Below are 26,967 nucleotides of genomic sequence, written 5' to 3' on the forward strand. Positions count from 1 at the left end.
CCTCATGCATTCATGACCTGAAAATTGCATCTCTCTATTGCAGATATTTATGGTGTGAGACTTTAAGAACACAACTTCTGTCATGGATATGTGTTAGAAGCAGAGATGAATCATTGAATTACTGGCTAAAGTGCATTAAGAATGGTCACGACTATGCAGAAAAATACATTCTAGAGCACAAAAGATCGCTCGTTTTAATGGTATTGCTCCCATCTTCGTGGTATCTCAACTTTTTTAGTCAAAAAATAGGAGGCTTTATTTTTGGAACGACCCTCAGATGACAAAGCATGCTCTGGATACCAATGTACAGCCATCGTTCTTCGCTGGTTAAAGTACATTGAGAATAATGTTGACTATGTACAAAAATAAATGTTGGAGCACAAAAGATCGCTCGTTTTTGTGTTATCACTCTCCATAGCTCTTCAACTTTTTGATCTAAAAAATAGGAGGTTTTACTTTTGGAAGGAACCTCATATAAAGAACTTCTCTTTACTTGTCATTGAAAATATTACAAGACATTATAACAGTTGTTTGCAATCTGATGGTGTCCATCATACTTCTTGCAGAATGTGATTTTGCATTCTCCTAACAAAAAGAAACCTATAAGATTGGAGAGCATATTTGTTTATATTTTTGAATCAGCATATTTTTACTAAATATCTCATATTCTTTATAGATTTCACAGATGAGAATTTCTCATCCACCAAAAAAACTGATGAGAAACCTCCAGACCATTGTTTGACTTTCCACCATTTTCAATAACCTCAAACGAAATTTTCTGTTAGATTAAAATAATGATTACTATGAACCAATTTCAAAGAATGCAGAGGACGATATATGAAACAAAAATCCTTCTTCGAAAGAGATTTCTTTTTTTTTTTATAAAAAATTAACTTTATTTAAGAATTCTAGTAAATGCAATCTTCAAGAATCCAAAAATAAAAATTTAAAAAATATTTTTTAGCTAATTCTTATGAAAACATTACATTATTGGAATTAGTGGTTAATATTTTTGTAAAACTCAAAAGTTAATTAAAATAAATAGCTGTAAATTATGGTGCCAAACTAAAGTTGTATTCTAAGCACCTAAGATCTGGTGGGGATTTTCCTGTTGAAAGAACTAAAAATACATTTAAAACAAATCCAGGCAGGCCTATATAGGGATGATGTCTTTTTCAGCATGAAAGCTAGATCTAGGAAATACAATAAAACAATTAAGAGGCTTTATGATTTCTTTAATAATTTCGAACTTACCATAATAATTGAACCTGATAAGAACCTTCTTAGATATTACTCTGAACCTTAACTTGGAAAAATACAGCCCCTACCATAAGCCAAACCTTACACTCCTATCACCCTCACTCAATCATTAAATCCATAATACCATCTATCTCCAATAGAATCTCAAGGCTATCTATAGATAAGAATACTTTTGATCAAAAGTCAATGTTCTACAACAATGCCCTGAGAAACTCAAGATATCTGACAAGATAAAATCCAATAATAAGAGCGATAAAAACCGCTGTTTACGTTCAGGGCTAGGACAACAGCATATTCTTTTCATTGTTTCGATTCTCGAGTGTGTATCCGTCGATATCTTATATGCTTTTATATAGAGTGATGTGGTTCTCGGTTGATTAACTATGTCTAACTATGTCAGATATATACTCTCGAGGCTAAAATAATAAGAATATTCTGTTGTCATATCCCTAGTAATTACACAATATGTTGCATACTAAAAGAACCCATCAGTCTAATAATAATGCAATAATAACTTCAACCCATCCATCCACATACACTCTAACGAAATCCCTAATCATAATAAGTCTAGCTGAAGAAAAAGGCTAAGGAGAAAAAGATAACATCTGGTTCACCCCCCTACATCTTCAGTTCTAATGTAAAAACCAATATCCCTAGGGAGTTTTTCAATATTGTTGAAAATTCTTTCAAATACCCGCATAAATATAACACTTTATTCAATAAAACTCTATTAAGATCTCATATGCTACAATGCCTAACTTAGCACACACAATTATATCTTCTAATAAGAAGAAAATTAAAGAAACCCAAGCAATCTCTTTCCCATTAGCCACTAAAACTAAATGTAATTGCCAGAATAAGCGTGAATGCCATTTTGACAACAATTGTATACAATAGGATGTGATTTATTCTTGCACTGTTACCGAAATACGAGTTAAATCCCCCCTCAAATAAACTCTTTCACCTATTTACAACTGCAAATCTCAGGATAGCCTGATAATAATAGGATAGATAAACACTCCCCCAATGAACCTGCATGGAGATAACACTGGCAGTATGAATACTGAGAGATTTTCTCTGAATAATTCCCATAATAACAACTCAAACAACCCGCCCTGCCATAAAACCCCCATTATTCTCTCCACGCCCTTCCCCAACCATAACAACTGTACGATCCTGATACCCAACAATAGTAACCAGAATGCACTAAAAATATAACCTATATAGGATCCACCCTAACTTTAATTAAGCTGAGAATTTCAAACCACATGTTATTTAGCAATATGGATGCAGAAGTGAAACAGGGAACATTTCTAACAACATCAATAAAAAAAACTTAAATCTAAGAACATCCCTTTCTCAATTATATGGACAATTATTGGTAATTTCAAATTCTATACTCCAGGATCCAAACTCTGTCGCCTGTGCTTATCTGAGTCAGAATAATAATAACTTCCTCACAAAATATTAATTTGGTTTATACTAGAAGAGAATTAGTATTCCAATGCAAACATAAAGCGAAATACAAGTATAATAATTTTGAAATCACTTAACTTCCTTAACATTCTTTCTTCTGCCTAATAACTAACCCTGTATGATCCCTATTCCTTACTCATCTTTAATTTATTTTAAATAACGTACTGGCCCTTAATTTACTTTATTATATTTCGATTGCTTACTTCTTCATAAAATGATTAACAGTTTCTTTATCATGCTACCTTTTTTACTCCCTATAATTATATTTAAAATGAATAGATATATTATTATAACCATTATGAATTACTCCAAATTCTAAATCTTTAATACAAACACCCATTATGCTCTAACTAAATTATAGTAATTATAACAGTAAATGCATTAGATTTTCATTTAAGTATGATTTCGAATTATTATTCATATAAGTTATGATAATTGGCATAATTGCCTTTAAAATGTAATTAGTCGATACTTCATAAAATACATTACCATTGGTAGAAAATTTTTCTTTTAAAAAACATCCACTTCGTTCAAAAGTATTGATTTTATTGCAATGTGCATAGTAGTACTATTTCAACATTATTTTCAAATTCTTGGAATAACTATGGTATTATTAAGTTATATATCTCAGTCAGTGGTAATAAAAAAATTGGTATGCTTTGAGAGCCCATCTTTACCATTATCTTTTTATTCTAAATACCACCTTTAATAATATTAACCTATAATTATTTTTTAATTACTACCAACCTTATTATACTTCATTTGATTTTGTTAGATTTATCAACATGTTTATAATTTTCATATTTTCTTACTTCTAGGTTCTAACAGTTTATTTCTGGCCCTCCATTATATCCCCTACATGTAACATTTGAGAAATTCACTGCACATAAATACTTTAGTGCCTTTCTACCCCACCTATGTATTTCCCTTCTCTTGTGTTTATTCGAATTTCGTCTATGATGGATTTAACCTTAATGGCTTAATGGATTATTCTTCTCGACCACATAGGATTGAATTATCACCAAATTTCACCATCTTCTTTTGAGACTGTTTGAAACTCTGAAAACAAATATAGACTTAGTAATAGTAATTAGGGCAGTGCGAGAGAGAACAGTCGAGTGAGTGAGTGGGTATCGTTTGGTGGGATAATGGGCTGTATTAACGAGGGTGAAGCATAAATATTTAAAAAACATGTTTGTTTTTTTTAAGAATTTGGGAGCTATAAGACTATTCCGAGGAACAATTTTTCTGGAAGATTAGAAGGTTTTTATTTAGAGTATTTATGGATTATGGGGATTAAGAAAAGAATAAATTGTAGTTAGAGAGAGAAACAGGCAGCTGGTACTTGCGAACTTTGTCATAGTGTAACCAATAACAACGAGAGAATAAATGGAAAGAATTATGCTCGAATTTCTGTATAAATGTATGTATACCCATGCATAAGTACACTCAAAAGCACACATGAATACAAGCATTAGAACACATATACACAGATAGATGCTCGGGTCTTCATATGCACAGAAGATAAATACATGTACACACAGCAAAATCCATGGGGAGGAAGAGGGGGGATGACACGCCGATCAAGGGAGAGGAGTAAAAAGGATAGTGAATATAATAAAATATAAGATAGGGGTAACATAAAGTGCTGAGGGAGTAAAAGGGAGAAATCTGTTATTGATTGAAATGAGATTTTAAGGGAATTATTCAAAGTAAAGTCATTTCAATTAACTATATTTAAATTTAATCTTATGTTTGGAAAAGGAGACTAATTCGCTTTTAGAGTTTATTATATTCTTGCTTAGTGGGGAAGTAATTATTGTTATAGCTCCAGATGTGCAGAGGTGACAGGACTTAGAACCTGGGGTGTAAGACTTCACTTTTTTTTAGGATAGTCTACTTAATTAAATAAGGAGTTTTATTAAATCTGAATAAAGACATAGTAAATTGCTTGAAAATGTTATTTTACCTTCATCCAACACAAGCTGGTAAGCAATAGCAAATCGATAAGAGGCTTGGCACGAAGGTCGAACAGTGGCTCGAACAATTTGCTTTGATTTTGCTGGCATATCTATTTGCCATTCACTGAGATGAATTGCTGAAGAAGAAAGAAAATTATGAAATATAATTAGTTTGGCACTGAAAAATTACAATCAATGTGAATAGACCCCATCATTTCATAACTTTCTTGATGCACAAATTAAAAAAAAAAAAAACTATTAAAAAAGAATCACGAAATTAAACCTAACAGAATAAATTTCGGTGTCTTTAGAAACAAGTCAACCAAGTTCATATTCGAATAAATAAAATAAGAGTACGAGTTTGACTAAAATCCAATTGCTTTAGTGCCTACAAAAATACAATAATTTATTTAGATATCCTTTATATTAATCATTTCTCTCGTTTCAAATTTATGACCCAAAAGAATGTTTATATATCCAGATATACACTACTAGCCTTATCGACCTGGCGTTTCCTGGTAGCCTTTTCAAAAATTTATTAATAAGTAACCATTTATCAACGCCAAAACCCACTCGAGGATAAGAGTTAATGAGATGGATTGACAGTCAAATGATAGTGTAGAGTGGAAATCTCCACATTTCACCCATTAGAAAACAAAAGCCAAACCAGAAAACAGAATTTTTGCTAGTTCAATGTTTGGACCAAAGTAGAGAATAGTTGGTGCAATATTACAACCTTTCTACTCTAATTTTTACTTTTATTTTTTTTTTTTTTTTGCTTTTTTCTTTACCAATTTATATTATTTTATTTTTAAACAGAATTTTTTAAAGGTAAATTTAATTATTACAGTATTGCTTAGTAATTAATTTATTAATTTAACCAAATTCATATAAATTATAGCAAATTAGATTGTTTCTAATCTTTATTCAATTGCTTCCAAATCTTTCAATCAAACCATAGAAGTGACTTTTTTATTCAACAGTTTTAATGCATTTTTTATGAAAGTCGCTCCAGGCAAGGCATAAAGCAACTTTATGTAATAAACTAAAATAAAATACTACCTTACTGTCAAAAACTAGCCAATGGATAGATGCCAACCCACAAAATATTTTCTTTTACCCTTTTTAGAAACATCATTCATGGAATTTGAGGACTAAATGATAAAATAATGAAAGCGAGAATTATAAGGTTATTAGAAGTAAACCTAGAGTCCATATTTAACTGTCCTATTCCTTAAAATATTTCAAAGTCATTCATTTTCTTTTCAACTGTTAAAAAAAGGGCTAAATGGGTTACTTGTTTATGAACAAATAGAAATGCATTCTAGTGAATTTATATCATAATTGAATTATTTTTAACAAATTTGTTTTTAATAATTTGAAGTTCAAAGAATCTTTCAAATGAATGCTCATTTATGAGGATTAAAAGTAATATTAATAACTAGCGGGGGTACCCGGCGTTGCCCGAGTGTTTATTTCTGGGACGGGGGGGGGGAGTTTTAAAAAATGTTATGGTAGGTAAGTAGGAAGGATCAAACCCGGAGTCATGAGTAAAAGTAGGAAAATAAAGTGTGAAAAAAAAAAAAAAAAAAAAACATCTGCAACATTAACAGTTCGGCCACCAAGAAAAGTCCATTCCAGTTGTTTAGGAAAAAAAAACAAAAAAAAAAACGACTATGGTAGGTCGGCGCGAACGTGAAAATCTAATGTGAATTGTCCAGCACGCTAACCACTACGCCACAGAGCACTGCAGCTTAGTTTAGTGATTTTAAATAACTTCACATGAAAGAACTACAAAGCCAAACCGGTGTTCTCTTCTCAACTGTTCCTTGTGAACGATCCCCAAACGGTGTTAAGTGGTGGCAGGGGGAGGAGGAATTTATTAGAGAGAAAATATTTTACCACTTCCATTGATTTTAACCGATTTTGGCCGTGACTTCTCAGCAGAAAAAGTATAGAAATCTAAGATTATCGAGGAATTTGAGAAATAATAAGCCTATAACACACCTCAGATATTGTTCTGCCGTTTGTGCATATTATATTTGCGTGAAATATCTTGATTTTTAATCCTATTAAGATCAAAATCAGACGGGAAAAAATGAGTTCATTTTATTTATATAGAGAAGAAAATACATAACTGAAAGAAAAATGCCAAAATTTTACTATGATATTTGGAGAATTAAAATTTATCAATATTTTGTGATAATATTTAATAACTTCTCAAAAAAAAAAAAAAAAAAAAAAGATTTTCATTTTAAACATCTATACAATATTTTTATATTCAATCTCTGTTCAGGAATACAACTGAAAACAAGGGCCTATACCAACATTAAACAATTTTTCTTCAAAAAGACGAGGTGCTGAATAATGGGACTCCCAGGTAATGGCGGGTTTCCAAGAAAGTGAGGCGGAAGATGACACTGCGATAGTTAATTGCAGAATGTTCACTAAGAGAAAGAATGTTGTTTCAAATAGATTTTAGCACTTAAGGAAAGAGTTTGGATTTTAATTTCATAAACACTAAAATATTGTTAAATATTTAAGTAATAAAATAGATTTGGAATTTGAGTTTCATAGACAATAATAATTTACATAAAGAATAGTTAACATGATGTAAATGCAGGTGTGCCTCAGGGAGCAATTTTGGACCTTTATTATTCCTGATATTCATAAATGACCTCCTTAACAAAATTGTCTCTTAGATGGGTATATTGGCTGATGACACCACTCTCTATAACAGACACAAGGGGAAAATAAATGAACACATATTTAAGGAAATTGCTAAAACCCCAGAGGAAAACTTCACATCTGTACTAGAATGGAGACATAAACGGATGGTAATATTTAATGCTGTAAAGACTAAGCTCCTTTTCTTTAATAATTACAAGAAACCTTTTCAACCACTAATAACTAAGGCTAATGATACACTACTTAACAACTCTTCATTCAAACTCTTCAGCTTAACGTTCACAGGGAACTTGAATTGGAACAAATACATCGAGGGTATTGTTAGGGCTGCTGCAAAGAAAGTGACCTTTCTCTACCGTATTAAAAAGTTATGTATGCCTGAGAGTATTCAGCATCTCTACAAGACCATCATTTACCTATGCATGGAGTATTGTTGGCACATTTCGTCTGGTACATCTGCTACTAGTTCCTTGCTACTAGACAGGGTTAAAAAAAAAGAGTCGCCAACCTAACAGGTCCTGTAGTGTAAAATCCAACCTCTATCTCATAGATGAAATGTTACATCCCCGTGCCTGTTTTACAAGTATTTTAATGGAAAATACTCTGACGAAATCTAAGCCGTTATACCCCCTCAACATAAATACCCCCAACTAATTTGACAAGCAGCAAAATTCCACCCTACACTGTAGAAATCCCTAGATGCCAGAAAGTCTTCTACTCAAATAGTTTTTTTCCCCTCAAACTACTAGACTTTGGAATTCCCTCCCAGGTGCTTGCTTCCCTAACTGTACTGACATGCAGAAATTCAAGTGTAATCTGAATAGATATCTTGCTGCATAATTATTTATATAGTATCTCTGCAAATATTATCTCCAATAGAAGTCCCCTCCCCCCACACACACAAGTGTCATTGTGCCTTGTTTGAGGAAAATAAAAAAAAAAGCAGTAAAAATTAAATTAAAAAACTCACGGATATCTATGCATCTTATATAGAGATGTAGTGTTAGCCCCAGATTTCTAATCGCTTACAAAAATAAAATGAAAACAAAAAGGATAAACTGTTCTCTCTTCAATGTTCCATGTCATTAAATTATATTATTTATTTATGAATTCATTTCATACGAGCACAAATGGCATAAATATTATCAGGAATTTCACATATATTAAAGAGTTAATTTGACACAATACTTTAAAAGCTTTTAATGTAAAACATGTTAACATTTTCTTGATGAACAAATTATTTTTATATTATACTTTTATACATTTTATAGTTCATTCACCAGAGACTGAACTTATGATTTTACAGCCAAAATCTCTTTAACTAACTCCATTAGTTACGAAGCCATATGTCAAGAAAAACATAAAGCATTGGCTGAAATATTGTGAACTAGCAGGGCGCCCGGTATTGCCCAGTAGTGAAATAATATAAATATGATATTTTGATTAATGCAGATTTCATATTTATTATCATATTATATTGGATCTAATATATAGTAATGATTTAAAAGGTTAAAAAAAATTACTCATGCTGCACCACCACCGAGAATCGAAACCAAAACTTTTAGTTTGCAATTTATTTTTTCCTCTGCCTTTAATGGCTGAGCTATGAAGATATGTTAACTGCAAGGCAAAAAATTAAAACATAAACCGATAGCTACTACGTTATGCATGCATATATGCATATTTGTAATGCCGCCGTTCAACCATCACCTGGCAAATTTAATTTTTTTATTTTCACACTTTTGTACCAATTTTCCCAGGCTAAAACCCAAATATAAAGTTTCGCATGGTTCCAAATACCTTACATATAAAGTTTGATATCTGTAGACCAAAAACTGTAGAAGCAGTTTGATAGGCAAATTTTTTTAAACAAAAGTATATATGCTTACATAAATATACACGGAAAGAGTTTTGGAATTAATTAAAATGAATGTTTAAAAGAATATGCAAATTAGATCTTTTGCCAGTGATTTCAATTCCATGACTCATATTTAAGAAAGTTGGATTTTCTTTTTAAATAAATAGAAAAAGGGCTTTTAATATAAATACACACAAAAAAAAAACAAATTCATAGGATTATAGATATAGAACACACGATGATAATCGTACAAAACGGATTAATAATGAAAATAATAGCACTTAACTGTAGAAATGACATTTAGTATTCTGAAAATTATTCAACGAAAACACATCTGAGATGTTTTGTCAGCCAAATCTTGTCATTTCTATATTAACATCTAGCTGTGAAGTTTGATTTAGTTGTTTTATTCTATGGCATATCCACCTTTATTTAGTTGATTTGTCAAGGTGTGTCAGATTAACGCTAGCATTTTTATAAACAAACATGGGTAGGTCATCAGAAAAGACTGACAATTATCAAAATTACTTTGAGCATGCGTACTTCCATTTTTTAATTTGAAAATTTTTTTTTATTGCATTCACACCCCAAACAGGGCATAGTGTCACTTTGATGTAGGGAGCTACTATCAGGGACATAATTTGTAAGGGTACTATGTGGGGAGCTGAGCAGCAAGATGTCTGTTTACATTACACTTGAACTCCCACCGGGAAAACAGGAATCTGGAAGGAAGCAATCCTAGGGAAGAAACTATTAGAGTAGGTGGCTTTCTTATATCTGGAGATTTCTACTGTGTAAGGGTGGATTGTGTTGCTTGTCGGGTTTGTCAGGGATATTTACATCGAGGTGGTATTAGGGCTTGTAGTCTGTTGGAGCATCTACCATTAAGTACTTATGAAACAGGCAGAGCGATGCAACATTTCGTTGATGGGGCAGCGGTTTAAGCTTGGCTAATAGTGCTATTAGGTTGGCGACTCTCTTTTGAACCCTGTCTAAAATGGAGAGACTAGTAGTAGATGCACCAACCCAAATGTGACAACAATATTCCATACATGAGTGAATGGTGGCCTTGTACAGATACAGGATGCTCTCAGATATTAATAGCTTTCTAGAGAGAGTCCATCTTTTTTGCAGCAGCCTTGGCAATGCACTCAGTTTATCTGTTCCAACTCATGTTCCCTGTGAACGTTAAGCGAAAAAGTTTGAAAAGTTTCAGGTATTAGTGGTAGAGATGGTTTCTTGTAGTTATAAAGGAAAGGAGCTTATTCTTGGCAGCATTGAATGTGACCATCCATTTTTATCCCCATTCCACAAAAGACTGGAGGTCTTCCTCTAGGGTTTCTGCCATTGCCTTGGATACATGTTCATTCGCTCCCCCACCCCGTGTCTGTTATAGAGTGTGGTGTCGTCACCAAATATACTCATCTCAAAGACAATTTTATCAGGGAGGTCATTTATGAATATTAGAAATAAAAAAAGGCCCCTGAGGTAGACCCACGTTTATATCTTACTAGCAGTTCAGCCCGGCTTTGCTTGAACCCTATGTATTGTTCATAACTTTATGTGCATATGTATATATATAATCAAACGTTTGACTCATGCCCAGGTAACCTACATCTAAAATTTTAAGTGTTTAGACCCAAAATTGGTGGAGGAGTTTGGTAGAGTCGGCAAAGGTCAACTCTTTCAACTTTGACCTCAGACAAATTTTCGCTCAAAAACTGATTAAGAAGCTTGCTGCATGTCTAAATACCCTTTATGTAAAATTTCAAATATTTAGATTAAAAATTGTCTGAATAGTTTGCTAGAGACCGCAAAAATCAAATCTTTTAAAATTTGACCCCTTGACAGCAATTTTTGGCCAAAAACCGATTAAAAAGTTTGCCCTGAGTCGGAATACACTTTATGTAAAATTTCAAATGTTTAGACCAAAAATTGGCTGAGTAATTTAGTATAGACCGCAGAGATCAATTTTTTTAAAACATTGCCTCCAACTTTGACCCCTTAACATTTATTGTTTTTGGCTCTAATAAAATTTTAAAGTTCGTATCCACGTCCAATTAAACCTACATCTAAAATTTCAAATGTTTGGATCCAAAATTGGTGGAGGAGTTTGGTAGAGTTTTCAAAAGTCAAATCGTTGAACTTTGACCCTTTGACAGCCAAATTTCTGGCTGAAAACCAATTAAAAAGATTTTCGCAAATCTCAATACCCCTTATATTGAATTTCGAGTTTGTAGATATACTAGCAGTTCACTTTTATAGATATACTAGCAGTTCAGCCCGGCTTTGCTCGGGCCCTATGTATTGTTCATAACTTGCCCTATGTGTGAATACTCTGATGTAAAATTTCAAATGTTTAGACAAGAAATTGTTTGAGTAATTTGGTAGAGACCGCAGAGGTAATTTTTTTAAACTATGACGCTAATTTTAACCTCTTAAGATTTCGTGTTTTGGCCTCAAATCAAACTAAAAATTTTGACCCATGTCCAAGCTTCCTACATCTAAAATTTCAAGTGCTTAGACCCAATATTGACGAAGGAGTTTGGGAGAATCAGCAAAGGTCAACTCTTTTAACTTTGACCGTTTAGCTGCGAAATTTTTGCGCCAGAACTCACTAAAATGCTTGTAGCATGTCTGACTACATGTTATATAAAATTTCAAATGTTAAGACAAAAAATTGGCTGAGTAGTTTGTTAGAAATCACAAAGGTAAAATCTTTTGAACTTTGACCCCTTGACAGCTCAAATTTTCGACCCAAACCGATTAAAAAGCTTGCCCTTTCCTTGAATACCCTTTATGTAAAATTTTGAGCCATGTCCAAGTAACATGGGTCTAAAAAAATTTCAAGTGTTTAAACTCAAAATTCGCAGAGGAGTTTGGTAGAGTTTTCAAAGGTCAAATCGTTGAACTTTTACCTTTTTACTGCCAAATTTCTGGCCAAAAACAGACTAAAAAGATTTCCCCAAATTATGTCAAATCTCGAGTCTGTAACCCGAAAATTGACAAAGTACTTTGGTAGGGAAATATACACCCACACACAATTTCACTTTTATAGACATACTAGCAGTTCAGCACGGCTTTGCTCGGGTCCTATGTACTGTTCATAATTTTATGTGCATATGTATATATATATTTAAAAGTTTGCAGAGGAGTTTTGATAGAGCCTGCAAAAGTCAACTCTTTCAACTTTGACATCTTGGCAGATAAATTTTCACTCAAAAACTGATTAAAAAGCTTGCTGCATGTCTGGATAACCATTATATAAAATTTCAAATATTTAAACCCAAAATTGGCTGAATAGTTTGCTAGAGACCGCAAAGGTCAAATCTTTTAAACTTTGACCCTTTGGCAGCCAAATTTTCGGCCAAAAACCAATTAAAAAGCTTGCTATATGTCTGCATAAACTTTATGGAAAATTTCAAATGTTTAGACAAAAATTTGGCTGAGTAATTTGGTAGAAACCGCAGAGATCACATTTTTTTTAACATTGACCCCAATTTTGACCCCTTAACATTTATTGTTTTGGGCTTGAATAAAATTAAAAAGTTTGAGCCATGTCCAAGTAACCTACATCTAAAATTTCAAGTGTTTAAATCCAAAATTGGCGGAGGAGTTTAGTAGAGTTTTCAAAGGTCAAATCTTTGACTTTTAACCTCTTAACAGCCAAATTTCTGGCCAAAAACCGATTAAAAAGAGTTTCCCAAATCTCAATACCTCTTATGTCAAATCTCGAGGTTGTAGATTGAAAATTGAGTATTTTGGTAGGGAAATGTACCCACACAGACAATTTCATTTTTATAGATATATAGATAGATAGATTGTTTTGACGTACGTCCATCGAGGTCAACTTGTTTTCTTCTCTTACTCAAGAAGGATTTGATATGTTAAGTATTCATCCAGTAATACCATGGGATTTTATTTTTTCTCTGTCAAATGCTTTAGATATATCTAAGGCTACTGCCCTAGCCACCCTGCTTTATCCAGTGCATTGTATATATGTTCACATATTAAAGTTTGAATATCTGCAGTAGAACAGGCTTGTCTAAACCCATACTGTTGGTCGGACAGAAGTTCAGCAGCTGTGAGGTAGTGGACTAGAGCTTGATTAATTATGGACTCAAATATTTTGGCAAAAAGCGGGAGGAGGCTAATGGGGTGATAATTTAATGGGTCAGTTCTTTCGCCAGAATTTTTGTAAACTGGTACCACAGAAAGAGTTTTCCAGCAGTCCAGAAAGCAAGATTCATTAAAGCATTTGTTGTAAAGTTTGGAGAAAACTAGACCAACCTCAGCAGAGCATTTTTTTTAATAGTACAGCCAGCATGAGATCAAGGTCCACATACAGATTTGCCTTCTCGGCTGTCATGCAAACAACTTCAAGATTGTTGAATGGGGAGAGAATTGTTGATTGCCCATTATTGACTACACTGTTATAGATTTTCCATAAGCTACGAGGTCCTAATTTCTGTGCTTCAATGCGTTTTCTAGTGGTTTCGGTATATTGTCTCTTTGCTACGAGTTTCCAACATCAGATCCTGGCCATATGACCTTGATCAACCTGAGGCACATCATCCTATTTCACACAAGTATTTCAATCTCACAAGAAGCCCGTTCTCATTCTCGACAATCCTGATTCACGATCTCCATTGCCATACAATTTACCACTTTCTCTTAACACTCTAGATCATAGTGAACTTTGGAATAACAGTAATTAAGGGGTGATTCCGCACTCTCCAGAGTAAGACTGGATATACTCTCATGTCATACAGAGATCTTGTAGACAAAGTCTGAATTATCGATAGAGAAGGCAGGAAAAATAACGTTTTTTAATGAAAAAGTTAAAATGGCTACCAGAAAGCGCTACTAAAAGCAGCCTATCCTGCCATGACAGAGTACAAAATAGACTTTGTGGCTTAGTGGGGGATGCCCTTTTCTCAACCCTGCATCCTCTCTCCCACAGAACAGATGTTGCGAGCCTATCCTTGTTTTATCGTTATGTTCATGGCAGGTGCTCGTCTGAACTCTAATCTCTGGTCCCCCCCTCGCCAATCTTTCACGAAAAACACCAGTCTAGCTGAATCCACTGTGAAAAATTTTCCCCACTCTTTATCTGTGCCTAAATCAAAACGTAGATTCCATGAAAAAAGCTTCTTTCTTAGAACTGCACGCCTGTGGAACTCTGCTCCGTCTGCCTGCTTCCCACCTGACTACAACCTGGATGTCTTCAAGTCTAACGTTAACAAATTCTTAATGAACCGCCCCCTTAAGTAAACACTTTATTAAATCTCCACACTAACGTACTGTACTTGCAATAACCCTTATCCCTGAGTGGCTTCCAGGCCTTGATAAGTGGTGACCACCGTGTAAAAAAAAAAAAAAATTTTCAAGGTCAAATGACGTGATCGTATCTGTAATTTGATTAACCTCATCCTTTCTTCTTCTCTGCAACTTCTCCCCCAAAGACGTGATGTTGCTAGTATCATTTTTTTTTTTTTTGTAAATACAATTATGGCATGTGTTCTTCGGAATTGTCTAATCTATTTCTTGGTTCCTTTGTTACAACTCATTTGACTCTTTTGTATAGTAGTCTCCATCAATTTACTGTTTTGATATCTCATTGTTATACACTATGATAATGTTAGAAATCGCCATACATTCTCGACACAAAATGGGAGAGCCATTGCTCAAATCAACAAGGTATTATAAAAAAGCTGATGGGAAAGCCATAAGGCATATCATCAGGGATATCCCATGGGGAAATATATTTTCTTTTCCCGCTGAATAGTGCGCAAATGAGGCCACTGAATGGTTCAAAACAGCGATTGAAGCATATGTTCCCACACAAAGATTCTATAGCAAACCCTACTCTCCCCAATGGTTTACTCTTACCTATGTAGCTGCCATTTCTCAAAGGCAGCATGCATACGACAGATTAAACTGACATGAGTCCAGTTCAAACAGAAAGAAGTTTATAGAAGCTAGAAGTAACTTTAAGAGAGAAATAGAGACAGCTATGAGAGAATATATCAAAACCACCAGAAAACGCATCGAAGCACACAAACTAGGAAGCTCAGATGGATGGATGTGTTATTTAATCAGCATATCAACCTTTGTGGGTCATTTAATGCTGTTTTTTTTTTCTATCAACCCCTTCTGGGCCATTCAATGCTGAATCTAGTCATTTTGGGGATAGTATTTGTTGTATCCAGTTATTTTATAGGAGACTTTTATTCTTGAAGCTCTTTGTATTTTCAATCGTTAGTTTGTAGCTTTTGGTTTGGTTGTTTTATAGTGGATTTTATCATTTTTGTTCTCTGTCTTGCAGGATGCTTTTGCAGAATATAAGGTTTTTGCGGGTTATATTTTTTGGAAAGAATCCTATTTCTTTAATGTAAGATAAGATTTTTCTGGTGTTGTTCTCTTTGAAGATTATTTGAAGATCTATTTCTTTATAGTGTTTTTTCCTAATTTGTGAAAGATCTGTGCATTCAGTTAGTAAATGTTTTACAGTAAGTGGTACTTGACAGGGAATGCATTGGGGTTGAGTTTCTCCTTTTAGGAGGTAGGAATGAGTTAAGTGTGTGTGACCTATTCTAAGTCTTGTTAAAATGACATTTTGTTTTCTGTTTGTTTTTTGATAATCCTGCCTCCTCTCTCCAAGTGTGGGTTTTATATTGTATAATTTGTTATTTGTATTTTTATTCCATTGACTTTGCCATTTCCCAAGCATATGGCTGTTGATCAGGGGTCTAATATGCGTGTATGGGATCCTGTACCCATCAAGGTTCAACTTCATTGCCTCCTTAGCCATAGCATCGGCTCTTTCAGTGCCCCTGATTCCCATGTGGCTAGGGATCCAGGTGAATATTATTTTCTTTTGGTAATGAGATTTATTTTGTTTAGGAGTTTGATAATTGTGGGGTTCTCTTGTTTTCTATTTTTTATAGCTGTTAAAACGGATAAGGAGTCAGAGAATATAATGAATTTTTCTGATTTTTCTTCAGCAATGATATCCAGTGCTAAATCTATTGCTCTGATTTCAGCACTAAATATAGAGGCTTTATTCGGAAGTCGTTTGCTAATTTTTGTATTGTTGTAGGTAGCTGCACATCCAACTCTATCGGTATCCTTCGAGCCATCTGTGTATATGTATGTATAGTCAGAGTAGCATAGCTTGATATTTTCAAGTTCTTCTTGAAATATGGCAGGATTTGTTTTTTATTTTTTTATTTTCATTTAAGTTCAGCATTACGTCTGGTTGTCTCATAGTCCATGGTGGGTTTTCGGATATTACAGAATGGTGGATATTTGTTATTGGAATTTGAGATTCTTCTATACTGGTTTCCATTCAAAGGTTTTTATGGCTTTTTCTTTTCTGTTAAATAGGTTTCTATATTTGGGGTCAAAGGTACATTGATAAGCGGGGTTTGTTGGGCAGGACTTTAGTTTCAGGTAGTATTGTAAGCCAAGTTTTTCCCGTCTGAGCTTTAGGGATGCTTTGTGGGCTTCTGCATATAGGCTTTCTTTGGGGGATGTTCTATATGCTCCCAAGATTAGTCTTAGTCCGTCATGGTGAATGGGGTCAAGGATATTTATGTAGGAAGGCCTTGCTGACCCATAAATGAAACAGCCATAGTCCAGTTTCGAACGAATTAGAGTCCTGTATAGTTTTAGGAGCGTTTGTTGGCCTGCTCCCTAGTCTGTGTTAGCGACAACTCTTAATAATTGTAGTGCTTTGTGGCATTTCTGCTTTAAATATCTCAGATGGGGAATAAAATTCAATTTTTTGTCAAAAATGATCCCTAGGTATTTATATTGATCAGTAATATCAATTTTTTTGCCATCGAGTTTGAGGGTTGGATCGTTGTGCATTTTTTTAATATTACAGAAGTGCATGCACTTCGTTTTAGACTCGGAAAATTTAAGACTATTTTCTGTGGCCCACCGATTTATTTTGTTTAGGTTCAGCTGCAACTGTCGCTCTATTGTTTGGACATATTTTGATCTATAACAGATCAAGAAGTCATCGACATATAGGGAGCAGTCGGTTCCAGGACTTAGGCATTTGGTAATATTGTTAATCTTTATATTAAATAAAGTGACTGATAGTATGCTTCCTTGTGGGACCCCTTCCTCCTGGTTTTCAAGGTCAGAAAGGGTGGATCCCACACGGACCCTAAAGTTCCTGTCAGATAAAAAATCTTTTATTAATTTGGGTAGTCTTCCCTTTAGACCTAGATTATGCAGGTCTTTCATAATGCCATATCTCCAAGTTGTCTTGTATGCTTTTTCCAAATCAAAGAAGATGGTTGTTATGTGTTCTTTTTTTATATACCCCTCTCTAATGAGTTTCCAGGCATACCAGGTTGTCAATGGTGCTTCTTTTATTTCTAAATCCACTTTGGAGATCTGTTATCAGGCCATTTGCTTCGAGGTATCAGGTTGATCTTTTGTTTAGCATTCTTTCGAATGTTTTGCATACGCAACTTGTCAATGCTATGGGTTGGTAGCTTGAGGGATCAGACTTAACTTTATCAGATTTGGGGATGGGGATCACTGTTGCTTGTTTCCATATGTCAGGGAGTTTACCCCTGATCCAAATGTCATTGAAGATGTTTTGGAGGTAGATTAAGGATTTTTGAGGTAGTTGTTTCAAGAACTCGTAGTGGATCTCATCTGGCTCTATTGCAGTGTTGTGTGAACTGTTTATGGCGTCGGTTAATTCAGATAGGGTGAAAGGTTTGTTGTAGTCTTCTACATTGCCTGAGTTGAAGTTTAGTTTGTTTCTTTCAGTATCTAGTTTGATTTTTTTGAATTGTGGTTAATAATTTTTGCTAAAGGAGTTTTTGAGAAGGTTTTTGCGAGTATATTTGCTATATCTTTTTTGCTGGTTATTTTTGTATTATCTTTTGACAGGTGTTTTAGCGGTGTTGGTTGATTTTTACCAGCTATCTTTCTAACCATATTCCAGATTTGTTTTGTTTTGGTGTTAGAGTTCAGTTTGCTGATATAGACTCTCCATGACATTCTTTTGGCCTCCTTAATTGTTCCACGGGCTTTTGCTCGGTTTTGTTTGAACTGGTCTAGATTGTGGGTAGTGGGACGACTTTTAAATTTTCGCAGTGCAGCTTTACGTAATCTTACCACCTTTTGGCAATCTTCATTAAACCTAGGTCTTTTATATTTTTTGGATTTGGAGCCTTTGGGTATACATTCCCCAGCTATTGACATCAACGTATCAGTGAAGAGTTCCATAGAGTTCTCCGGTTCATCTTTGTCTATTAGTTTTGCATTGCATTGGGTTTTATATTCCTCCCAATTTGCTTTGTTTAGCTTCCATCTGGGGAGGTTATCTTCAATCGGGATTGAGTTTTCAAGTATGATGGGAAAGTGATCGCTACCACATGAGTCATCATACACTTGCCAGCTGTAGTCCATTAATCAATGGCTGAGTATGTACCTGAGGCAGGGTGGAGATATGTATTGGAGTTTTGGTTCATGAGGGACAGATTGTTATTGTTGATGATATTTTCTAGTTTTTTACCTTTTATGTCTGTTTTATTGCTTCCCCATATGATGTTGTGGCTGTTGAAGTCTCCTAGTCGGATGTATGGTTTAGGAAGTTGTTCCATTATTTTGTTGACTTCGGCTTCATTTATGGGGTCATGTGGTGGGATATACATGGAGCAAATGTTGATAGTTTTATGTAAAGTGGTTTTCACAGCAATTGCTTGTAATGTGGTGTCTAGAGTTATTTCGCTCTGAGGTATGTCGTTTCTAACTAGAATCGATACACCTCCGGAGGCCCTCTGTCCAGTATTGTGTATAAAGTTGTATTGGGTGTAGTTTTTTATAGTGATGTTATTGTGTGTCTTTAGAAATGTTTCCTGGAGGCAGATGATAGCAGGTCGTAGTTTAGATATTAACAGTAGCAAGTCGTTTATGTTTGCCTTAAGTCCTCGGCAGTTCCATTGAATGATAGTTTGAGTTTTTTTATTGTGGTCTGTCATTTTATTTGTCTGGGGGTGTTTTGTCTTCTACTTCCATCTCCTCCAGTGTCCCTATTTTGTTTCCTCCTCTTGAGATTGATTGGGATCTAGATCTTGGTTTGTTTGTTTTTTCTTTAGTTTTTGTTTTATTGGGTGATGGTGTTGTTTCATTTGGTTTGTTTGTAAGGGTTGTTTTCATTTGGTGAGGTTTTTCTTTTTCTTTGTTTGATTTAATTTGAGTTTTTTGATTTGTTGGTTCTGTTTTTTTATTGTACTCTCTTTTGTAGACTGATTATTTCCAGAGTTCAGGATTAGTGTTTTAATTTCTTTCATTAGGTCATCTCTTTTATCAATTGAGATATTTCTTCAATTTTTATTTCTGGAGGATTTTTTGTATAATTTTGACAACTTTGATTTGTGTGTTTTTTAGCATTCTTGGTTACTTCTGAGTATCTTGCGTTCATAATTTTCCTGGCTTCCGGGAAGGTTATATTTTTTGTGTAATTTATTGTTGTTATTTCTTTTTCTTTCAGCCATGTTTTGCATCCTTTGAAGTTAGCTGAATGGTTTTCCTTACAGTTTGAGCATTTGGGGTCTTTTTTGCAGTCACTATGTTTTGAGTTTTCACCACATCTTATACATATTGGTGATTTGGTGCATTTGGATTGGTGATGTCCAAATTGTTGACAATTGTAGCACCTTAGAGGGCTTGAGATGTATTTTTCACCGTTTACTTTTAGGTATCCGATTTTAATCTCACTTGGGGGGGGGGAGTCAAAGGAGAGTATATATGTATTTGTCAATATAGTTTCTCCATTTCGCTTTATTCTTATTCTTTTTACTTCTGTAACACTTTGGGATGCTAGATTAGATAAAATTTCCTCAGTCGAGCAATTTGATAGTTCACTGCATCTAATGACTCCTTTTGAGGAGTTTAGGTATGGGTGGGGATAAGTTTTAATTTTGATATTGTTAAAGGTTTGCCATTTGAGAATTTCTTTAGCTTGTGTTTTTTGTTTCAATTTGATAAGTATGGTGTTATTTTGCAGTCTTTTTATTATTTTGGGTTTTATTTTTTGAGAGAAAATTTTTTCCATTGTAAAAGGTGAAATTTTATTTATTTCATTTTTTTCAAGTGTTTCCATTACTAAAAATATTGTGTTTTCATTGATTAAGCAATTCTGTTCGTCCTCTGAACTTGAGATGTCGGAAACATCAGAGAAGTTTCTTTTTTTGGGGGTAAAAATAGCCATAATCAAAAAGGTTGGTTTTTTCATCATCTTTGCTCCCCACCCACCTATATGGGAAGTGCCTGGGGGGAAACCCATTCGCCCAGGCTCAACAAGGATACAAAGGTGATATACTCGATTTATGTGGTATCATTTATGAGCACCTGTTTTCCTTTGATGTTACTTTGGAATACGAAGTAATTTAAAGGGTTTGCAGCCATGTCATAGATATTTCACTTCGTCGATTGACCCTCAGCCACCGCTTTCCACCATATATTAGGGAGTAGATGTTATTTGTGGGGATAGGCATATTGTGTTGATGATAGGTTTATGGGGTGGGCGATATATGGTGGGGCTTGACGTGACCAGCCGATTGGTCGGATCGGGCCCCTCCGACCGCCCGTCTAGCCCAGTAAGGGCTAAAGTGGTGTGTTGGGAAGTGGGGGTACTAAATCCTGACCTCCAAATCTCTCAACCACCAGGATCCCGTCCTAAGGGTATTACGGGTCGCTACCTACGGCCAACAGGTAGCCCCATTGAGGAACTTCTACTCTCTGCAGGGGGGTAGTCAGCATATTCTGATGCCCTGCCGACAGGGTCCAGTGGAATCTGATCAAATTTTGAAGAATAATTTTGTAATAGAATGTATTTATTATTTATTTATTTTATTTTTATTTTTATTTTGTTTTTTATTTAACCCATAGTTGGGACCCTAACAGGTACTACCACTCCGGGTCAGAGTGGACCTGAGAGCAATGGCAATTAAAGGGTGGCTCCACGCTCCCCAAAGCCCGCAAACTGGAGCTTCACCATCAGATATAGTTTAAGGTCATATCTAGGACCGGGAAGTAGGGAAGGAAAAAGAAAGGAGGGGAGAAGGGAGAGGGGCTGTTGATTTTGTTTTTATTTTTGTAGAACATAATTAAGTTTTACAAACTAGGAACCTGGGATTTTTGGAAAATCTTCAACAGCATAATAAATAATGGACAATCAACAATTCCCCCACTATCAAACCATCACGAGGTTGTTTGCATGGCAACCAAGAAGTCTAACATGCTTACCAGTCGGTTTGCCTCCAACTCCACATTGGACCCAGCAAACCACTCCCTTTCTGACTTCCCTTTGCAGACAGATACCACACTGGATGATCTGAAAATCACCCCTTTATGATATGATAAAAACCTTGACACCTCAAAAGCATGTGGACCCGATCTCATCTTGGCTGTGCTACTACAAAAATGCTCCATTGAGGTTACTCCAGTTCTCTTCAAACTTTACAACAAATGCCTTGACAATGGCCTTAACGAATCTTGCTTTCATGACTGCTGGAAAACTGCTTCTGTTATACCTATTTTCAAGAATTCTAGTGAAAGAACTGACCCATTAAATTATCGCCCCATTAGCCTCCTCCCACTTTTTTGTAAAATATTTAAGTCCTTAATTAATCAAGCTCAAGTCTATCACCTTACAGCTGCTAAATTTCTCATTGGTCAACAATATGGATGCGTTATCTTACAGATGCTAAACTTCTGACTGACAAACAATATGGATTTAGACAAGCCCGTTCCACAGCAGGCATCCTCACTGTAATCTCTGAACGTATATACCATTCACTGGACAAAGCGGGGGAGGGCAGAGCGATAGCTCTAGATATATCTAAGGCTTTTTACAGGGTATGGCATGAGGGTCTCCTCAGGAAAATTAGATCATACGGTATCACTGGTAGAATACTTAACATAATTAAATCCTTCTTAGATAAGAGAAAAATCCAGGTTGTCCTCGATGGACGTACATCTTGTTGAGACACTTGTAGGCTGTCTAAACTGTACGAACGAACTGACTAAACCAAGATGGCCGACTCCTATTTATATCACCACAAGCAAGGGAGGTAACCATGTAACTGAAGCAAGATAGGTAACCAATGTCTACATTAACATTGCTGCTGTCCTCAAGTGAATAATTTATTTCTGATTTAACAAGTCCCTTAGAAGCTCAGACGAAGCTCCTGCCTTGGTCAAACAATCAGAGACCTGATCACAACCCTTGATCCATTCTATCTGTATCTCTCCTCTACTCTTCATTTCCTTCAGCCTTGCTACATCTATTCTCAATCGTCGATCGCTTACCAGATTGTTGGAATTCAATGTCTCCACAAGTGATGCATTATCTGTCTTGCAGAGAACGTCTGGCAATTTAGATAACTGAAATACCTCTTGTATCATAACCGCAGTCAAAACACCAGCATCAGCTCCCTCATTCAGAGCAAGAGTCTCTGAGGCCAATGGGCTTTTTGTCACTCTGTCCAATTTCTTTGACGCCCAACACATGGGGGCCATTTTGTCAGTACTTCCTCCAATAAAGACAACAAAACCACCCTGTGAAGATCCATCTTCCAGACTGGCATAAGAGGCATCAGTATAACACAAAATGTGTAAATCTGAGGGCTTTCCCAATTTTGGAAATGTTATAGAACCCTTCCTGGATTTCAATTTTGATAAGGCTTTATTCGCCTCAAATAAGGCTTTTACTTTGGGATGCTTTCCAGTGTTGCTCATTTTACACACATCAAAAGCTATATCAGGGCGTGTTTGAGTTGAAACCCACATCATCTGACCTGCAAGTCTCTTCAACTCATGCTTTTCTTCTTCATTCAGTTCATCATTTTTCCTCAGTATCCTCCCTTTGCTTATTTGTATTGGAGATATGGAAGATACATATAGATCTTGTTCTACAGTGATCCCATTTTCCTGTTGATTAACATTCAGTCCAACATATTTGAATGTTCCACTTTCATGAGATCCCACCTTAAATTTTTCTTTCAATGTTGCAATCACATCCCTTTCAAACTCTGTGTTTCCACAGAAAACAAAATCATCCACGTGCATCGCAAGAATTCCAGTCAAATTTCCTTTAATATCATGCCACAAAAACAATGCATTATCATAAGCACTTGCTACTCCTTTTAATTCAATCAAAGTCTGAGTAACTCTCTTGTACCATGCCCGTAGAGCATCATTCAATCCATAGATGCATCTTTTTAATTTCCACACTTGAGATTTAGGACAAACATCAGATGGTGGCCTCAGGTACACATCTCTCTCTAAAATACCACCTTGCAAAAAGGCTGAGGTAAAATCTATGGTCTGCAGCATCCAATTCTTTATTGATGCGGTTAGCATGACCATTCGCATAGCTTCACGGCTACATGTTGGGGAGTCCGTTTTCAGATTACTATTTTCTTCATAGCCTCGTGCTACAAGGCGAGCTTTCATTGTTTTCTGATTATCCTTGAATTTTTCAGTAATCACCCATCTTGTGGATATTGTTTTTTGACCTGTGTATGGCACACATTCAAATACTTCATAGGTGTTCATGTTTTTTATTTCTTTATGCTTGGCATCCATTACAGCTTTCGACTGCTCTTGTTCAGCGGTGAGCAGGACTACATTTTCCTGTTCAGTATATTGGGGCACTTCTCTCCAATGATCAATATGATTCCAGTTGATACAAACTTGATCCTCGTTTTCATCCTCAGGTTCTATATTGATCCAATGACTATATTTGCCAGTTGATTTAGGCTGTACTGACATAACCTTTCCTTTCTTCCACTCCCCACTTCCATTTATTTTATAAGTTATGGTCTTATTTCGGCCAGGTTTTTCAGTCTTATCTCTTAAACTGGTAGAACTATCAACAACTTCTTCTCTGTCTATATCTTCACTTTCTACCACTTGATTCTGCAACTCCTCCTCCTCAACTGAAAGGTATTCATTCTTCCCTTCTGTAGTGTTTCCCAGCATTTCAGCTTTTTTTGTTCTTTTTTCGTTGTTTTTATTCACTTTCATCAATTGGCACGGATGCATCCTATAAAATGCTCCGCCATGTCTGATTAAGACAAACTGGCCTTCTCTGCCTAACACTTTTGCTGGACCACGCCATCCTTTAAAACCCTGCCTCTGATAATAGATTTGGTCTCCGGTAGCATAATCTTCATCAGCATAAGTTCTGACATTAGACCTGAGAGCTCTCCTAATTCTCTCACTGGACTCAGCTTCCAAAAAGTTTCTCCTTGCACTATGGAGAGCATTTAAATTTTTTCTCACCATGTCACTTGTAGTAGAGGACTCCATAGCAGGTAACTGGTCTGTCAGAATTGAGGGTGTATTTACATTGAAACCGAATACAAGTTCATTTGGACTGTGTCCAGAGTAATTGAGGAGGGCATTTTTTGCACAAATAGCCCATGCCAAGGCAATTTCAGGTTCACACTTCTCATCGTCAATTGTTTTTTTCATTGCCTCAGCAACTATCAAATTATGACGTTCTACAGTACCGTTGCTGAATGGACTTTCTGCGGCAGTAGTACAGGTCTCTATGTTGAGTTTTTCATTCATCTGTCTATAGTGTTCGTTGTTGAATTCACCCCCATTATCACTCAGAAAACGAACAGGAGATCCGAAATAGGTAATCCACATCATAAAGATGTTTTTGATGATCTCCTCCTTCTTCTTTGTTTTGATCAATGTTGCCGCTGAATACCTGGTAGCGGCATCAATGAGATGTAGTATCCACACCTCATTGTGGATGAACTCTTTCAAATCCATGCAAACTGTGTGATTAAATCTATTGCCAAGAGGCAATCCCACAACCGGTCGCAGTGGAGCTTTTTTAAATCTAAGGCAAATTTGACAGTTTTCACAAACCTCCTCAATCGCCTTTATAAATTCCTTGTCATTGAATTTGCCACTTTTTTTAACCAAGGAAACAAGTTTTTCCTTCGAGGCATGAGCAAACTGTCGATGAAGTTTTTCTGCTTTTTTTTTTTTTTCTGTGAAAGAACACTGACCAAAATTCTGAACATGTAATACAATGTTCTTAGTACCACTATGATCCAACAACTTATTTGTTAAGGGGAGACAATAGTGCCCTGAAGTTGTGGTCTTTAGTTCAATACATTTATCAAAAATCCAGCACATATCTTTCCGGAAATCTAGCACTATTCCTGCTGTCTTCATTGATTTGTGACTTAATAGAAGAGGCAAGTCGTTTTTCACAATATCTGCTTCGATATAAACTCTTATACCTCCGAGTGTAACCGGAAATTTAGCAACTTTAATTGCTGTGACAGCCACTCCATCACCAAAACAAAAACTCCGGTCTGAGTTCGTATACTTCACTAGTTGCAGGTCACTTTCATTTAAAGTATCTAAATAAACATCAAGCCACACTTCGCCAGCCAGTATGCGAGTACAAGCAGAATCCAAGACTGCCATTCCAAATGTTTCCTTTACAAGATTTGAGATTTTTTCATTTGTACTGTTCAAATAAATATTTTCTTGAATGAACAACGTAATGTGTATTTGTTCTGTCGCTTCCGTAAACCTGGGCGTATTTCTAGGACACTCTCTAATTAGATGGTTCGGAGACTGACATTTGTAACACAACAACACGTTTCCACTTCGGTCACATGGATTAGATTGTCCTCGACGAAAACGCCTTTTGTTGTTACCCGGTTTAGAATAATTATAGTTGACGATTTCGGGCTCTGATTTCACTGCCGGTACATTTTCATCACGATAAATGTCACCAAATACTTTCTTTATCGATTCCTTCATGTTTTGATACGTCAAAACAGAACACGTTGTCCGCGCTAATTTTTCGTTCTCTTCCGATATGTTAACCGCGTTCAAAACAAGAAAAGCTTTCACTCCTTCCGGTAGAATAATGTAGAATTTTTTTAATCTTTGGTACAAAAACTCATAACGAACAAGAAAGTCATTTATACTGGTACCTGACGATCTTTTATAAGTGTAAAATTCCTTAAAAGTCATGTAAGCGCGCGTGTGTTCATCCTTTAAATATATGTCATCCAGTTTCTTTATTAAGATCTTCAAGCCATCTCGTCCGCCGATGTCACTTGTTGGCAATTCACAGACACATTCTCTAATATTCGGTGGTAGCGTCAAAAACACTGCTGGCCCTTTTTTTTCCTCAGAAAGATCCGTGAACAACGACCACATTTCAACGTCTTGTTTCCAGTTCTCGTAAACATCCTCCCCCTCCAACAATGGAGGTTGTTTGTTCGAAGTTACCATATCCGATATCCGATCTGTCTAGTGCTACAGACAAGCTGTACAAAAAAAAAAAATTTTTTTTTTTTTTTTTTTTTTTTTTTCGTTTTGTCGCACACAGAGGGATATCTCTGCTACCATTTGTTGAGACACTTGTAGTCCGTCTAAACTGTACGAACGAACTGACTAAACCAAGATGGCCGACTCCTATTTATATCACCACAAGCAAGGGAGGTAACCATGTAACTGAAGCAAGGGAGGTAACCAATGTCTACATTAACACATCTGAACAATATCATATAAATGCAGGAGTGCCTCAGGGGTCTATCCTTGGACCTCTATTGTTCCTAATATTTATTAATGACCTCCCCGACAAAACTGCCTCTCAGATGGGTATATATGCTGATGACACCACACTCTATAACAGGCATG

At 35.5% G+C, this 26,967-nt stretch overlaps 1 protein-coding gene across 1 annotated transcript in view; it reads right to left on the reverse strand.

Moving 5' to 3' along the window:
• The window catches only part of LOC145292193 (cilia- and flagella-associated protein 65-like), a 2,765,874-nt gene that overhangs the window by 1,029,416 nt on the left and 1,709,491 nt on the right, over nt 1-26,967 (reverse strand). The window contains exon 25 of the mRNA XM_080138498.1: nt 4,706-4,834. Coding sequence (XP_079994624.1) covers nt 4,706-4,834 — 129 coding nt within the window. The remainder of the gene's footprint in view (nt 1-4,705; nt 4,835-26,967) is intronic.

Source organism: Euprymna scolopes, chromosome 13 (genome assembly GCF_053919585.1).
Source record: "Euprymna scolopes isolate OS-2025 chromosome 13, ASM5391958v1, whole genome shotgun sequence".
NCBI classification, from domain to species: Eukaryota; Metazoa; Mollusca; class Cephalopoda; order Sepiida; family Sepiolidae; genus Euprymna; species Euprymna scolopes.